The sequence below is a fragment of the Somniosus microcephalus genome, chromosome 9 (assembly GCF_052327205.1).
Source record: "Somniosus microcephalus isolate GS21.2 chromosome 9, FLI_Smic_1.0, whole genome shotgun sequence".
In the NCBI taxonomy this organism is placed as follows: domain Eukaryota; kingdom Metazoa; phylum Chordata; class Chondrichthyes; order Squaliformes; family Somniosidae; genus Somniosus; species Somniosus microcephalus.
Genome location: NC_140995.1, coordinates 217,566,779 through 217,584,292, shown reverse-complemented (window position 1 = coordinate 217,584,292; position 17,514 = coordinate 217,566,779). Strand labels below are relative to the sequence as shown.

Here is a 17,514-nt window from a genome sequence, read left to right as displayed (position 1 = left end):
GCAGATTGTGACGTCAGTCGAGTGCGCAACGCCCTGTTAGCGCCCCGGACCGGAAATTGAGTGGCGCCCCCTGCCTTACCACCTGCCGCTAGCAACGACAGGTTGAGGGGAGCATCATGCTGTCAGAAAGGGACTAGGGGAGCGCTATTTAAACGCGACCACTTCCTGCCTTTTTTTGTTATTTTTGCACCACGCATAGAGAGAGACTTCTGGAGAGATTCAACGCTGTGTGAAGGAGTTTTGGGTACTGAGCAGCACTTTGCAGGTTCATTTTGATTTGCCCTTCCTTGTATCGATTTAGAGGAGACTATGGGGGCTGCGCTCTGAGCTCTTCCCCTGGGTCTCTCCATTGTTCTTTCCAGCAGATTTGATGTACAGGTCTCTCCAGGCCGAGATTCAAGGCTGCAATGAGCAAGATGTGGATGGAGAGCAAGATCAACCCTCCCCTTTTTAAGATTAAAAACAGAAAATGCAGGAGAAACTCAGCAGGTCAAGCAGCATCTGTGAAGAGAGAAACAGAGTTAACGTTTCAGGTCGATGACCATTCGTCAGAACTCCCCTTTAAGAATTGGACGGTGCCAGTGTGTCTGTGTTCCATTGCTGACTGAAATCACATGAGCTTCGCCAGCGCTCTGAGGTAGCGCCTTGCTCCTCAGCGTTAGCGCCTTGAGAGGTGTGTAGCGCCTGATTTAGCGCTCCAATCACCTCCAGGGGCGATAAAAGCCAAGTTTGCTGTCGGAGGCAATAATTAGCGCCAGGTGCTAAACTTTGCGCACCGCCGGTAATAGCGCCCCAAATGGGGCGATACTGAATTTTCCCCCATTATATCTGCAATACATGTCAGTGTGAAATAACAATAGGGTCTTTCAATCCACTGAGGCTTCCATGTCGGTGGCTACAGATTTATGACAGAATATTTTGCAAGTGTTGCAGGAATTTTGGGGCTCGGATAACAAAGCAACCCGCTTGATTGGCACCCCATTTACCACCTTAAACATTCACTCCATCCACCACTGGGGTACCGTGGCTGCAGTGTGTACCATCTGTAAGATGCACTGCAGCAACTCGCCAAGGCTTCTTCAGCAGCATCTCCCAAACCTGCGACCTCTACCACCTTGAAGGACAAGGGCAGCAGGTGTATGGGAGCACCACCACCTGCAAGTTCCCCTCAAGTCGCACACCATCCTGACTTAGAAGTATATCGCCATTCCTTCATCGTCGCTGGGTCAAAATCCTGGAACTCCCTCCCTAACAGCACTGTGGGAGTACCTTCACCACACAGACTGCAGCGGCTCAAGGCGGTGGCTCACCACCACCTTCTCAAAGGCAACTAGGGATGGGCAATAAATGCTGGCCTTGCCAGCGACGCCCACACCCCATGAACTAATTAAAAAAAAAAAATCATTGTTTCAGCCTGTGAATCAAATGTATTTGTTGTATACAGTTGCCGTATATTTGAATTTTTCTGTTAGTTACTGCAGCGATCAATACTTAAAAAAAAAAGGGTGCATTAAGTGATCAGCTTTAGGGACCTGTGAGGTGTGGAGATGGGGTTACAATTGGTGATGCTGAGTATTTGAGTAATCAAACATACTGGCCAATTTTCTGGGCTAGGCTTATGTATATCCCATATGTAATTGACAGTGTTACAATGCCTCAGATCTGAGGTGGCCTGGTTATGTAACACATTGACCAACTCATATTCTACACCGTGGAACACTAGAGTGAGAGTTTGTAGCAATGAGTTCCTAATTTCAGCCAGTCTGTCAAATGGTGATGCTTCCTCAGAGGGCTGGGCGGGGGGGGGGCAATTATTAAAGATTAATTGTGGTGCAATTATTAAAGATTTAATTCCCCATAATGTTTTATTATTTGCACAGGCAAGAGGCGTTTTAATATCAAACTCTGGAAGACGTTCACAGACTGCTTTAACTGTCTGCCAATTGCAGCCATTGTGGATGAGAAAATTTTCTGTTGTCATGGAGGTGAGTTTCTGTAATTGATGCTTTGCCACAGCTTTTTAATTTGTTCAAATTTCAGCTTTGCCTCTGGTTGAACTATAATCATTTCAAACCATTCCAGTCTGCTATATTGGAAATTCATTTGCGCTGGTGAAATTAAAAATGCATGGGTTGGTGAAAGCTTTGATGTTTGCGATTGTGTAACTGCATTGCTGGGATTGGGAGCTAATCCTTTAGAAACATAACAAGCGTTGAGGACAAGGAAAGGCCATTCAGCCCATAGCTTCTAGGATCCTGACTCCCTTCACAGCGTCCCATTATATTTTGAACATCCCTAATCATTTTTTGTTTCTACTACCTTACCTGGCAGATTATTCCAAATATTACTCCAATTAACAAACGTGGAGAGTATGTGATATGGATTAGTTTTTTTTTTTTTTTTTAAAAAGCAACGCCCTGGGAGCTGTAAAAATGAAATGCGTTTAGACTTTCTCCAATTTATTTCCAATTAGATTGTAGCATTTGAAAATTCGTTCAACATTAGCGTGTCTCAAATGTTTGAAGAACTGAACTGAAGGCTCCATTAATATTTTTTAATGAATTATTTCCAAGTCCTGAGAGGCAAAGGAGTTTGAAGACCTTGATATTACTGAATAAATTGCAACAGCATAAATTGTAACTAGAAATGACCTATATATAGGTACATAGTTACGGCCAGCCTGTAATTTAAGCAGCCTTTTTTTTAAGCTGTTGCTAGAGGATTCTATTTACTTAACTACAGTTTCCTGGTATGCAGCTTAAATTGTCCAGATGGAGTTATAGGACTAGGTTAATGTATACAGGAATAAAATGGAACGAAGAGGTTGCTTACATTTGCACTGATTCCGGATATTGAACATGTTTTGCTCAGCAAACAGTTGGGCAATTTTACGTGCTGCATGTGCAAACTGCCAATCTTGGCAGATAATCTGTACAACAGTGGTAACTAGATAGTGATGGTCACAAAACAGCATCCAGCTAGTCTGCTTTCCCTCCACCCAAAGGTCGGTGGTGAATCCCTGTGGTAGGCAAAGGCAGATCAAAAGTTTATTGGTCATTAATGATAGCATTGGTGATCCTGCTGGCTGCTCTCGGGGGGGGGGGGGGAAATTAGAAATTTGTGTTTGAACAAGTTACCAGATGGCTGTTAACAAAAGGTGTTGACGGTGCTGGTGAATTAAACATTTGCACACTTCTGAGTTAGTTTTGAACCAGTTTGGATGCGGCCAGCATATGAGCTCTAATTTCCAGCAAATATGGGGATAATGGTACCTTTTTATATGATATACTATCTTCATTACTGATGCGCTATCGATTCTAATAAAAGGCCGAGTAGAGTTCAGAACAACAGGCTTTTATTAACTACTGAATGCAACTACAAACAGATCAGGACTATGCCTCTAGTGGACGACCGAATGGCAGAGAGCTGCCGTGCAGCCGTCCTTATACCAGGTAGCCAAGGGCGGAGTCAGCTGAGGCATAGTCAGGTATAACAGTGAAACAAGAGTGAACGACAACAACAACAACAACAATAGTGAACACAGTGAACGACAGTGGTTTACCACATTTACATATTACATTAGCTCATGGCTTACAGCATTGTGCAGTGACACTTTTTAGATTGCACAGGGATGACTAGAATTGCTGCTTGTGTCCTGTGCACTTGTGTAGAATATGAATAGTGCAAATATATTAATGTAATAAATATGTCGTAGTTTAAAAATAGATGACTTGCCATTATCTACCCTATTAAGTGAGGTTTAAAGTAAAATAGGTGCAAAATAAATTGACAGATGTTATTAAAATCTAAGGAATGGTGTTTTTCTTTTCAGCTTATTCTCTGAACAGAAATGCCTGCCAACTGGAAACTTTGCTTCCATTCACATTATTGCAGAAGTGCATGATTGTAGCTCATGCATTGAGTTGACTAAATAATTGAAATGCTGGTTGCCTTTTATTGAATTGACTAGTGATAAGCAACAGGATTACCTTTTTAAGAAAGTTAACTTGGTGATAATCCATTGTTCATCATTGGTAGAGGTGACCTGTTGAAACGTTTAATTGTAATTGTCCCATTTCTGTTAACGTTGACAGACTTTAAGTGGCGAGCTAGTGGAAGGTCACCGTTGAACAGAGTAGGGAAATCAGAAGGTACTGATTCGGTGACGCAAAGCTTTGTTTTAAAAGCTTATGCTATAGGAGGAAGAGAGTGAGGGAGAGAGTTTGAGTTTTGAGGTACCGGGAAAGAATCGGTTTCATTAGGAGACATTGCTGAATCGCAGATTCAAAATAGTGAAGTGTCCGACGCACATTCTTTCTTCAGTTGCACAAAGAACCGTATTTGACTCTTGCCAATCTACTGTTTTCCTTTCTGTAGGGCTGTCACCAGATTTGCAATCAATGGAACAGATTCGCAGAATCATGAGACCAACAGATGTTCCTGACACGGGTAAGGCTCGTCACAAAAAGTCCCACATTGCAGCCATTAATATTTTTGTTATTTTGAATATTTCAGTTAGTGTTTTGCGAGTCATTTTGTCACAGGCCAAGGATTGAGCACAAGTATGAATGTGGTAGACTGACTCCAATCACTGTTATTAATGTTTAAATGAGTGCTTAACTTTGTACTATGAGTGGTAAGCGCTTGGCGCTCGAGTTGCCTTGAGTAGTTTGCCTTCACGCAGCACCAGAGAAAACAGATTGCTGCACAAGTTGCATGTTGCAGAAGCCAATTTCTTAATTTACGCGGCAAAAGTAGTACCCTCAAATTAAAATATTAATTTAAAAATGTAACATTGTCTACTACTCGCAAGCCATTTGACTAACTTTAAGGTGAAGACTAAACGATGACTAAGATGACCATCAGAACCCTATACAAATGATTCAGAGGTCTAAATGAGTCGATCTCCTCGCCAGCATTAGATTTGCACAAACCTCCTCCCTCTCAGCATTGCCGTTTATTCTAGGTTTGAACGGCTGTTTTCTTTGTGTAATCAAAGTGTAAGAAAATACGTCATTTAATAAAACTTCTGACTAGTATTTACAATTTAATGCTGCTTTATAAATAAAAAAGCTCTCTACATAACTTCACTTAAGTTGAAACCTTCTGAATAAAGCTTTTTAGTAAATTGTGCCTGTAAAAGAATTCATTTTTGTAGGCTTACGTCATATTTTCACAGTTTACCAGCCTCCTATACTTTATTATTTTAATTTTTCTTAAGTAAGTTTTTCCCCTTCATCATGTACTACATTCTAACACAAAGTGGGAAGGCAGTCTTATCCCCTCTCGCTCAAACTCACTCGTCTGTGACTTTGCTCCATCATGGTATACCAGCAGTCCTATCTTTTAAAGCTGGTTTTACTGCAAATAATGCTGATTTAATGAGTTTGATTTTTTTTTTGGTCCAGTGGAACTCATTACGCTTGGGTTTAGCAGCCATTTTCTCAAATCTTTCCTGAAATTGACTTAAAACATACACCTTTACATTTCATGGCCATTAGACACGGGGAAACTTAATTGCAATCCACCCCTTGTAATTGGGAACCGGTGCCATCGCTTGTGAAAAATATTACAGGGGCCCGTGTCCCGCGTTTTAAAGGTGTAAAATACATTGAGTGAATTGGGCTTGTTACATTGAAGGCTGTCCGTAGCCAATATTTTGAGAGTGTCCATCGTTTGAGTGCCCCGTATCTTTTATAATATAAAATATTTGGGACTATCCTGTAGTGTCTGTATTTTACAGTTGTCTGTAGTTTGTGAGTGTCTATAGGACCAGGTTTCACTGTATAATTAAGATGCACACTTGATTACCTTTTATGAGGCACTTTTATATCCGAGGAGTGCAGCCAATATCAGGTGCATGATTCTCCCACCATTGGCTGCACATCTGAGTATGAACTACTTGATCGGCAGGGAAACAACGGCATTATAAATACACGTGACTCTGCGAATCTGCCAACAGATTAAGACCTCCAATTGCAGCAAAGTATAAGCAGAAGGCCGATCTCTCACCTTTGCACTTGTCCCATATTAAATCCGATGCGCTGTTGTTGCGAGAGTGGATTCAAATTAATCTGTATTGTGTTTAATATGTTTTTCAATTTATGTAAGGCACGTGCTGCATTTTTAAAAATACATCTTGGATAGATTTGACTGTAGTATTGAAACAAACTATGGATCCAAGTATCAGGACTCTATTTTACAGCAGCATTAGAGTCCAGCGGGCCTACAGAGGCAGGCATCGACTGAAAAATGAAAAGGGAAAGTGGCACTTGGAGATTGCTCTCCTACTACCACAACAAAAAATATAACAGAGTAAAGGTGTCTATTCAGTTTGTGCTCATCTTTCTTAAACCCAAAAAAACCCAAAATGTATTTATTTTTGCTTCTCGGAAGGGGGATGGGATACAGAGTGGAACTATAGTAGGGGGTGATCTACAGCCAAATACAGAGGAAAAAACAAGTCAGCTGGGAAGGCAGAGCAAATATGTGAAGGCAAAAGGGAATATGGCAAGGCTGAAAAGGCATTTATTTTAATGCAAGGAGTCTTGCAAATAAGGTGGATGAACTGAAGTTGTTGAACACATGGGAGTACGATATTGTTGCTATCACGGAGACATGGTTGAGGGAGGGTCAGGACTGGCAGCTCAATATTCCGGGGATACCTATCAATTCATCCAATGAAAAGCGACGAGTTAAGAAAGTAACTTTTGGTTTTTATTGGCTAAATAACAGAGCCCACCCTCGTGGGTGATCGGATCCAACAAGGAGGAATACCAGCCAGTCGACCACCTTTATACCTGGGCAGGTAGGTGGAGCCATGGGCGGAGTCAGCAGTGGTCAGCCCAGGTATAACAGCGTGACAAGAGGCAACCTCGTGTAGTGATACAACAGTGTAAACAGTGATAACCATAGTGTAACGATATAACAGTGATAACCATAGTGTAACGATAGTGAACGATAAAAGTGGTTTACCACGGGTATAGAATCTTCAGGCGAGACAGAGGGGGGTGTAAAAGGGGAGGGGGTGTTGCAATATTAATTAAGCAATCAATTACTGCTGTAAGGAGGGATGATATATTAGCGGGTTCCTCTAATGAGGCCATATGGGTAGAACTTAAAAACAAAAAGGGGGCAAGCACTTTGCTGGGAGTGTACTATAGGCCCCCAAACAGTCAGGGGGAGATAGAGGAACAGATATGTAGGCAAATCTCAGAGGTGCGAAAATAATAGGGTAATAATAGTGGGGGATTTCAACTTCCCCAATATTAATTGGGATAGTCAGAGTGTGAAAGGCTTAGAGGGTGCAAAATTCTTAAAGTGCATCCAGGAGAGCTTTTTGAGCCAACATGTAGAAAGTCCTACAAGAGAGGGGGCGGTACTGGACCTAATTCTAGGGAATGTAGCCGGGCAAGTGGTGGAAGTGTCAGTAGGAGAGCATTTTGGCGACAGTGACCATAATTCGGTGAGATTTAAGGTGGTCATGGAAAAAGACAAAGATGGCCCGGAAATAAGGGTTCTAAATTGGGGAAAGGCCGATTTTAATAAGATAAGGCAGGATCTGGCCAAAGTGGACTGGGAGCAGCTACTTATAGGAAAATCCACATCAAAGCAGTGGGAGACTTTCAGAAGGGAAATAGAGAGAGTACAACGCCAACATGTTCCTGTAAAGGTCAAGGGTGGGACCAACAAGCAAAGGGAACCTTGGATGACAAGGGATATACAAAAATGCATTAGGAAAAAAAGTTTTTTTTTTGGCAGTTACAAAAGACTAAAGACGGTGGAAGCCCTAGAGGAGTATAAAAAGTGCAGGGGCATACTTAAAAAAGAAATTAGGAGGGCGAGGGGCCATGAAATAACACTGGCGAGCAAAATAAAGGAAAATCCTAAGATGTTTTATAAGTATATTAAGGGCAAGAGGATAACCAGGGAAAGGGTAGGGCCCATTAGGGACCAAAGTGGCAATCTGTGTGTAGAGCCAGATGATGTAGGCGGGGTTTTAAATGAATTTTTTGCATCTGTGTTCACTATGGAGAAAGACGATGTAGACATAGAAATCGGGCAAGGGGACTGTGACACACTTGAACATATTAGCATCGAGAGGGAGGAGGTACTAGCGGTTTTAGCAGGCCAAAAAGTGGATAAATCCCCAGGCCCAGACGAGATGTATCCCAGGCTGTTGTGGGAGGCAAAGGAGGAGATTGCAAGGGTTCTGACACAAATTTTCAGAACCTCTCTGGCCACAGGGGATGTACCAGAGGACTGGAGAACAGCTAACGTAGTACCATTATTCAAGAAGGGTAGCAGGGATAAACCAGGGAATTACAGGCCAGTGAGCCTAACATCTGTGGTAGGGAAATTATTGGAAAAAATTCTGAGGGACAAAATTAGTCTCCACTTGGAGAGGCAAGGATTAATCGGGGATAGTCAGCATGGCTTTGTCAGGGGTAAATCATGTCTGACCAATCTGATTGAATTTTTCGAGGGGGTGACTAGGTGTGTGGATGAGGGAAATGCTGTGGATGTGGTTTACATGGATTTCAGTAAAGCTTTTGACAAAGTCCCGCATAGGAGACTGGTCAAGAAGGTAAGAGCCCATGGGATCCAGGGTGCCTTGGCGCGTTGGATCCTAAACTGGCTGAGTGGCAGGAGGCAGAGGGTGATGGTCGAAGGTTGCTTTTGTGACTGGAAGCCTGTGTCCAGTGGGGTACCTCAGGGATCGGTGCTGGGACCCTTGCTGTTTGTGATCTACATAAATGATTTGGATGAGAATGTAAAAGGTATGATCAGTAAGTTCGCAGATGACACGAAAATTGGTGGGGTGGTAAATTGCGAGGAGGAAAGCCTCAGGCTACAGGACGATATAAACGGGTTGGTCAGATGGGCGGAAAAGTGGCAAATGGAATTTAACCCTGAAAAGTGCGAGGTGATGCATTTTGGACGGACAAATAAGGCAAGGGAATACACAATGAGCGGTAGGACCCTAGGAAGTACAGAGGGTCAGAGGGACCTTGGTGTACATGTACATAGATCCCTGAAGGCAGCGGAACAGGTAGATAAGGTGGTTAAAAAGGCATATAGGATACTTGCCTTCATTAGCCGAGGCATAGAATATAAGAGCAGGGAGGTTATGATGGAGCTGTACAAAACGCTGGTGAGGCCACAGCTGGAGTACTGTGTGCAGTTCTGGTCGCCTCACTATAGGGAGGATGTGATTGCTTTGGAGAGGGTGCAGAGAAGATTCACCAGGATGTTACCTGGGATGGAGCGCCTCAGCTATGAAGAAAGACTAAACAGGCTGGGGTTGTTTTCCTTGGAGCAAAGAAGGCTGAGGGGGGACCTGATTGAGGTGTACAAAATGATGAGGGGCATAGATAAGGTAGATAAAGAGGAACTTTTCCCCTTAGTAGGGGGGTCAATAACAAGGGGGCATAGATTCAAGGTAAAGGGCAGGAGGTTTAGAGGGGATTTGAGGAGGAACTTTTTCACCCAGAGGGTGGTTGGAATCTGGAACTCACTGCCTGAAAGGGTGGTAGAGGCAGGAACCCTCCTAACATTCAAGAAGCATTTGGATGAGCACTTGAAATGCCATTGCATACAAGGCTATGGACCAAATGCTGGAAAATGGGATTAGACTGGACAGGGATTGATGGTCGGCGCAGACACGATGGGCCGAAGGGCCTCTTTCTGTGCTGTATGACTCTATGACTTCATCCAACTTGACAAAAAAAAAGTTGTCTTTTTGTTTTTTTAACAATCTCCAAAGGTATCAATAAAATAAAAGCAGCCTCTCATTGTCTGCATTACCTGCTGCCTAGTCAGCATTGCCCATAAAACCGTACACGTCTTATAGTTTTCACTCTCAAATCTTCACCCTAAGTCTCGTACCTGGAGGTGACTTTTTTGGAAATTGTGTGAAAGAGCGTGAAGCAATATCCATTACGGATGACATGCCAGTGAATCCATCTGTTCCATGCAGAGCACGTGGATTTTCACATTTAGGGTGATGCAATGGTTTAGGAATACATCCAAAGAATGAGGTCATTGAGAACACCGGCCTCCCCAAACAATCTCATTCGCACCATGGAAACATGCATTACTGTGCTTTCAAAACACAAATAATTTTTATTGGAACATTGTACAGTGACAGGAGAGCAGTAAACACATTGGAGACTATTTTCCTGTCCTGCAGCCGACAGAATTTCGCAAGATTATTGATTGTAAGAATGTACCAAAAGGGTCCAAGACTGACTTTTTAACCTTCAAGTTACCAAATGATAACAAATGAATGTAACATTTGATCATCCTGAGCCATGCACTCTTTATTTTAAAAAGTCTTTTGTGACACAGAATAGTACAGTGCGGAAGGAGGCCATTCAGCCCATCGAGTCTGCGCCGGCTCTTTCGAAGAGCAGTCCAATTAGTCCCACTCCCCTGCTCATTATCCGTATCCCTGCAATTTTTTCTCTGAGTATTTCTCTAATTCCCTTTTTGAAAGCTACTATTGAATGTGTATCCACCACCCTGTCAGGCAGTGCATTCCAAATCCTAACCATTCGTTGCATATAAAAGTGTTCCTCGTGTCGCCTCTGGTTCTTTTGCCAATCACTAATAAAAACAGAAAATGCTGGAAATACTCAGCAGGTCAGGCAGCACCTGTAGAGAGAGAAACAGAGTTAACGTTTCAGATCGATGACGCTTCTAGTTCTGACGAAGGGTCATCGACCTGAAACGTTAACTCTGTTTCTCTCTCTACAGATGCTGCCTGACCTGCTGAGTATTTCCAGCATTTTCTGTTTCTTAGATTTCCAGCATCTGCAGTATTTTGCTTTTCACCTTAAATTTGTGCCCTCTTGTCATTGACCCTTCGACCATTGGAAACAGTTTCTCTTTATTTACTCTCTCTAAATCCTCCATGATTTTAAATGCCTCTATCAGATCTCCTCTTAGCCTTCTCTGCTCCAAGGAGAACAACCCCAGCTTCTCTAATCTATCCACGTAACTGTATTCCCTCATCCCTGGAACCATTCTAGTAAATCTCTTCTGTACCCTCTACCAAAGCCTTCACGTCCTTCCTAAAGTGTGGTTCCCAGAATTGGACACAATACTCCAGCTGGGGCCGAACTAGTGTTTTATAAAGGTTTAGCATAACTTCCTAAACCTATATAAAACACTAGTTCGGAATGAGTTAATGAGATCAGATTATATTGTTCTGCCAGCATATGGGTCAGTGACATTTGTAGTTATTTGTCACTGAACAATTTTGTCCCATCTTGTAAAGTGAACTTCTCTGGTGATCTAGCTTCATTTTTTAGGTAAAGTTAAATTTCTAATTTCATACAGTTCAGCTATCATTGGCGGTCAGGGGACAATTTTGCATAACACTTCCTTGGGCACTTGCAAATGTAAGCTGGAGTTCATGTTAGGGCAGGTTATACATAGTTTGTTAAACAATCATGTTATGAGCAGATTGGTCTTTCCTTGTTTATATGCTTATGTTTTTAAGGTTAATTTTTAGCTGACATCATTAAGTGGATTTTCAGTTACTAACTTAGACAAAGCCTGTGTTTCTGGTTCCTCAGGCAGGTGTCCCTTTTTAATGCTCGAGCCTAGATCAGGGGTGTCAAACTAATTTTATATGGTGGGCCTGACCTGATATCCTGACACTTGGCGCGGGTCACACTCAGCAGTTACTGAAATAGAAATAAAGGGGATTTGAAAGGCAATGAGTCAGATTATTTTTAAAATAATAAATCTGCAAGAGAACTTGGCAGTTTGTCCTCACCTCCCTCTTCACCCCAAGAGGGCTAAACTCTGCAATTCTCTTATTTTTAAGTGTTGCTGCAAGATAATTTTCTTTTTATGTGGGGCAGGAAAGGGTGAATGGGAGGCCAGTCAATGTACCAGTGAGCTGTTTTGGTAGGATATGGGGTCACTCTTCTCTCACCCTTCACCCACCTACCATGACTTCTCAAGAAATTCCCAATGTGTCAGCCGTGGCTCAGTGGGCAGCACTCTCGCTTCTGAGTCAGAAGGTTGTAGGTTCAAGTCCCACTCCAGAGACTTGAGCACAAAAATCTAGGCTGACACTCCAGCGCTGCATTGTTGGTGGTGCTGTCTTTCAGATGAGACATTAAACCGAGGCCCCGTCTGCTCCCTCAGGTGGGCGTAAAAGATCCCATGGCCCTATTTCGAAGAAGAGCAGGGGAGTTATCCCCGGTGTCTTGGCTAATATTTATCTCCCAATCAACATCACTAAAACAGATTATCTGGTCATTATTGTCGTGAATCTTACCATTCATGTAGAAATGACTCATGAGATAACACTGGGCGGCCAGCTGGTGGCGCCGTCCAAGGAAAGTATAAATACTCGGGCGTGGGCCCAGCTTGCTCAGGATGTTTTTGTAACCAGGAACTAGTGATGTAACTAGAATTCATGGTTGTGAAACAGTTGATTAAAGCCTTGCTTTATACTCAAACCAAGTGCTTAGAAGTTTTCTTACGTCAATTATCACATTGCTATTTGTGGGAGCTTGCTGTGCATTTCCTGCAACAGTGACTACACTTCAAAAGTACTTCATTGGCTGTAAAGCACTTTGGGATGTCCTGAGGTCATGAAAGGCGCTATAGAAATGCAATTATTAAAAAAATGTTAATGAAGAGGTACTGACCAGAAGACCAGACTTCCCATTCCAGAGAAGGGAGCTCATTCAAGGCTCCTATCCAATCATGAGATGCCTTATGCTATTTGCAGGAGCTGGGAGTAAATCACCACCTTTTCCTTCCGAGTGGGGCAGTGTGTGTGAAGAGGGGAGGAAGATTTATTTTTAAATGATGAGCGGAAGGCAGGCCGTCGGAAAAGCTTATTTACTTAACGTGACATGACTCATTCACTAATGAAATATTACATTTTCTACACATTAACCTATAGCTAATCTTTTTTTTTAGTTGCCCAATCGTTGCCCCATATATTGAGATCATTAAAAGCGAGCTAGAAAAGTCTAATGACGGCACAATTCTGTGGCACTTGGAAATAACATCAGAAGTGCTGGATGCTGAGTTTCCCCTCCTTAGTTGAAAAGCTTTTATTGCAACAATACATGTCCCTCCCAGAGGAACAGTCCTTTTACAGTTTTCATTCTTTGAGGTGCTACCTTAATTTTCTAGGTTTGCTGTGTGACTTGCTGTGGTCAGATCCCGACAAGGACGTTCAAGGTTGGGGTGAGAATGATCGTGGAGTGTCTTTCACCTTTGGAGCTGATGTAGTCAGCAAATTTCTCAACCGGCATGATTTGGATCTAATTTGTCGTGCCCATCAGGTAAAAGAAAATTCTTGACAAAAATATTCTGTAAATGGGAACTTTACTTGCAGCTGTGGATTAGTCCTGCATATCATTGACTAATATTTTATTCTGAGGTGGTTAAGAAAATTCTACATCTCCATAACTGACTAGCTTCCTCAGGCTTCACAAACCAGACTGGCTTATATAGAATTTCTGCAGTGTATTTTTTTTTTCCTGATCTGATGGGAACCATGTACAATCTGGAAAAGGTGCTTCAAACATCGCAACGGAACTGCCTTGCCCATGGTTTCCTTTACGTTCCTGCCGCAAAGACAGGGCATTTACTTAATGGCATCACAGGTTATTTGTAAGGTTTTCTCACTTGACTGATTATATGTAGGTCAAAGAATTTGATTGACTCCACTTTTGATTCTTGGTGCAGAGTTTTCGCATGACTGAATGTCTGGTTGGGGAATACCTTGGGGGTGTGGGGCTGAAAATAACTTACAAAGTCAGAGTAGAAAATTAAAATCTTGCTCATGTAATAAGTTTTCATGTTTTGCAGGTGGTTGAAGACGGCTACGAATTCTTTGCTAAACGCCAGCTGGTTACTTTGTTTTCTGCTCCAAACTACTGTGGCGAGTTTGATAATGCCGGAGGAATGATGAGTGTCGATGAAACATTAATGTGTTCTTTTCAGGTACATGTTGGCCAAGTACTAATTGAACTCTTTCTTGGTAGTGTGAAGTTTGTTCTACTGTTCAATTTTATTCGCCAAGAAAAGTGATTGAGTGTTTTCTCAAAGTGGAGGAGAGGAAGTGGGCAGACCCTTGTGTCGCATGTTAGATGTGTTGACTCCCTCCAGTTAACCTCTTAAGAATTTGTTGTGGTTTACCCATTTCTCCAGTTGGAGGAGGAGGATAATGGAGCTGCTATGAAACAAGATTGAGCTGCATGGATCTCACCATTACCCCATTTTACTGTGATACTGAAGTTAGTCAGCAATATCCATGACGCTAAGTTGTGTTATTGAAAAAGGCTCTTTAACACCCTCATCTCCAGTATCCGTCTTGGAGGCGAGAGGTTGGGGTGCTGGGGGGGGTGGAAGAATGTACACCCACATCCAATGATATCTTTTCAAACAGACAACAAGGTGTCCAGCTTTCCGTCTTTTGGTTGTCTTTTAGCAGCTACACTGTTTTATGTGGAAAGGTGACACTTTATTTCTTAGTCTTGAATCCCAGCATTACTTGATGGTCAATGGGGGAATTACATTAGCAAAATCAGTGTAAGCTCATATTAAAATCCACTTACATAAAGGTGTTCTCCAGTTGTCTACCTGTTTGAGGACAGTTCAGTCAGTCAATTTGTGTGGCTGGTGATGCTGTTCGAAACCTCTGTGCCTTCCAGTAGCAGAAAACCTATTCTTTTGTATAAGGTAATTCTATGTAGTCATCATTGTACAGGTGGTGTAGTCCTACTTCCATGTACCCATCCTGTGCCCATATCCATTTATCTCGCTTTCCTTCACCCACCTAGCTAACCTATTACATAGAATTGACAGCACATAAACAGGCCATTCCGCCCAACAGAGGAATGCTGGGGTTTGTGCTCCACACGAGCCTCCTCCCACTGTATTTACTTCATCTCATCTCACCCTATCAACAGAACCACCTATTCCTTTCTCCCTCTAGCTTCCCCTTAAATGCATCTATGTTCTTCGCCTCAACCACTCCATGTGGTGGCGAGATCTGTATTCTCACCATTCTGAGGAAAGAAGCTTTTCATGAATTTCTTATGAGTGACTATCTTCTATTTATGGCCCCTAGTTTTGGGCTCCCCAACAATTCTTAAATGTTGACATGGTCTCTGCTTCAATCACTCCCTCTGGTAATGTGTTTCACAGCCCTCTGTTAAGTTTAATCTTGCAAACATCCCATCATTTTAATCCCCTCAACCACTGGAAGCAGTCAATTTCTATCTCCCAACCCTTCATAATTTTAAACACCTCCACCAAATCACCGCTGTTGTAATGATAATAGCCCCAGTTTTTCAAGTGTTTCTTTGTACTTCCCTCATTCCAGGCAGCATCCTAGTGAACCTGCGCATAGCCTTCCTATAGTTTGGAAACCAAAACTGAACACCGTACTCCAATTGTGGTCTTACTGATTTTCACCATTATATCTTTTAATTTTATATTCTATGGGCTAAAAATTCAGTGGGTCGCCTGGGCGCCGGAGTTACCGCTGCGAGCGGAGCCACTTGCGCCATCCGGATATTCAGTTTCTGCGCCCCAAATGGAAGCGGGCCGCTAATCGAGGCTTCCCGCGCCCCGCTTAGGGCGCTGAAACTGAATTTTGGCGCGCTAAGGGCCGCAGCGCCACACACTGCGGCACGGCACACTGCGGTACTGCAGGCCTTCCTCCCACTGTTAAGGGGGAGGTGCCTGCAGCAGCGCGATCCCCGCTCGCGAGTGCCGGCAAATGAGCCCGGCACCAAGGAGAAGTGCCGGGCTCTCGGGAAACAGCCGGCAATGCCGCCGGGGGGGGGGGGTGGTTTAGGAGGCCGGGGACGGAGGTGCTGGCAGGCGGCCGCCGAAAAAAGCGGCCGCCCCGCACCTCCACCTTAACTAGTGCCACTACCGCCACAGGTAGGCCCCTGTGAACCGGTCGCTCTTTGCGGCCAGCGCTGAAGAGGCGGGCGCGACCTAATATGGCGATCAGGGCGGTAGCGGGGCGCTGCGCACACCGATGACGTCATCGGTGGCGGCGCAGCGCTACAGGCTAACGCCGCCATTAGAGCCCCGCTAAATATCGCGGTGGGTTTGGCCAGTGGCGCTAAAGCCACTGAGTGCCCTCTTTGGGTGCAAACTGGTGGCGCAGGCCACTGAATTTCTAGGCCTATATCTCTTGCCATAAAACCTATTCTATTAATTTTATACCTCCTAATCGACTTGACGTGCTGCTCGAAATGTCTTGTGAACTGACCGCCCCAAATTCCTCTACTCTTCCACCTCGCCTAGCTTTCCCTGGTTTAAAGTACTTTGGTTTTTTTTTTAAGCAAAGTGTTACCACCTCACACTTACTGACATTGAATTCCATCTGCCCTTTTTGTCCATTCCACTGTCTCATCAATAGCCCCTTTCAGCTTTCTTTGGTCCCTCAGAATAATTTACTATGCCGCCTCATTTGTTATCGTCTGTAAATCTGGATACCACTCCCTCTAGCCCTGGATCCAAATCATTGATGTACACAGTGAACAGAAGCGGTCCCAGTACAGAACCTTGGGGAGCATTGCTTTTAATTCCTAATCTCTCTTTCCTCCATCTAACCAGTTTTAATCCATTTTTCTACCCTTCCCCTAAGTCTGTATCCCTTAATTTTCTCCAATAGACTCCCGTGCGGCATCTTCTCAAAATCTTTTTGTACACTACAACCACTGCATTTCCCCCATCCACTATATCTGTTGCCTACTCGAACTTGAGCACAATCTTCTGAAATAAGTGTTCGCTGCTTCTCATTATTTTCCCTCTTCTGCATATTTAGTCATTTCATCTTTAAAGATTCTAAGATTTTCCATACCACAGATGTTAAGCTAACTGGCCCTTAATTATCCAGGTTAGCTCTGTCTGTTTTTGAAAATGGGTATTATATTGCCCAATCTCCAATCCTCTAGCATACATCCATTCTCAATAGAGCCCTGAAATATTAGCCTTGATTTTAACTTAGCCTAACCTGCCCAGTGAGAATAGGGTGAGTTTGGGCTGAATGCCCAATTTTTACCCTGTTGATTTCCTGCCCCATTGATTGCAATGGAGCCATAAATTGGGTGGGGTATAAATTGGGTGTCCAACCTGAACTCACCGTTTTTACCAGGTGGGCTAGATTAAAATCGGGACATAATTCCTTGGGCCTCTGCTATTTCTTCTCCCTTTCCCATAGCGTCTTTGGATGTATCGTGTCCGGTCCCAACACTCTTTCCTCCTTTTAGCTAACTAACTGCTGTAATACATTTATGTGTATTGTGTCTCATCTTGTTTTGAATCAATTCAGCATTTACCTCCTCCCCAATATCCTTCTCTCTTGTAAACACTGATGCAAAGTATTTCAGCAGATTTCTGTTTATCATCGACCATTTTACTATCTTCTCCCCTCAGGGGGTCCCGCTCATATTTAACAACTCACTAAACAGTGCTGTGCTCTATTCAAAATCCTGCTGCTGGAGAATAATC

General features: G+C 43.3%; 1 protein-coding gene across 3 annotated transcripts in view; it reads left to right on the top strand.

The window, feature by feature from the left end:
• The window catches only part of LOC147113036 (serine/threonine-protein phosphatase PP1-beta catalytic subunit), a 123,883-nt gene that overhangs the window by 99,109 nt on the left and 7,260 nt on the right, over positions 1–17,514 (top strand). For all 3 annotated transcript variants that reach the window (XR_015079618.1, XM_085997906.1, XM_085997905.1), the window contains exons 4-7: positions 1,881–1,985; positions 4,378–4,449; positions 13,168–13,319; positions 13,849–13,983. Coding sequence is in view for 2 of the 3 variants with exons in the window: in XM_085997906.1 (XP_085854032.1) it covers positions 1,881–1,985; positions 4,378–4,449; positions 13,168–13,319; positions 13,849–13,983 (464 nt within the window). In the remaining variant the exon portion in view is untranslated. The remainder of the gene's footprint in view (positions 1–1,880; positions 1,986–4,377; positions 4,450–13,167; positions 13,320–13,848; positions 13,984–17,514) is intronic.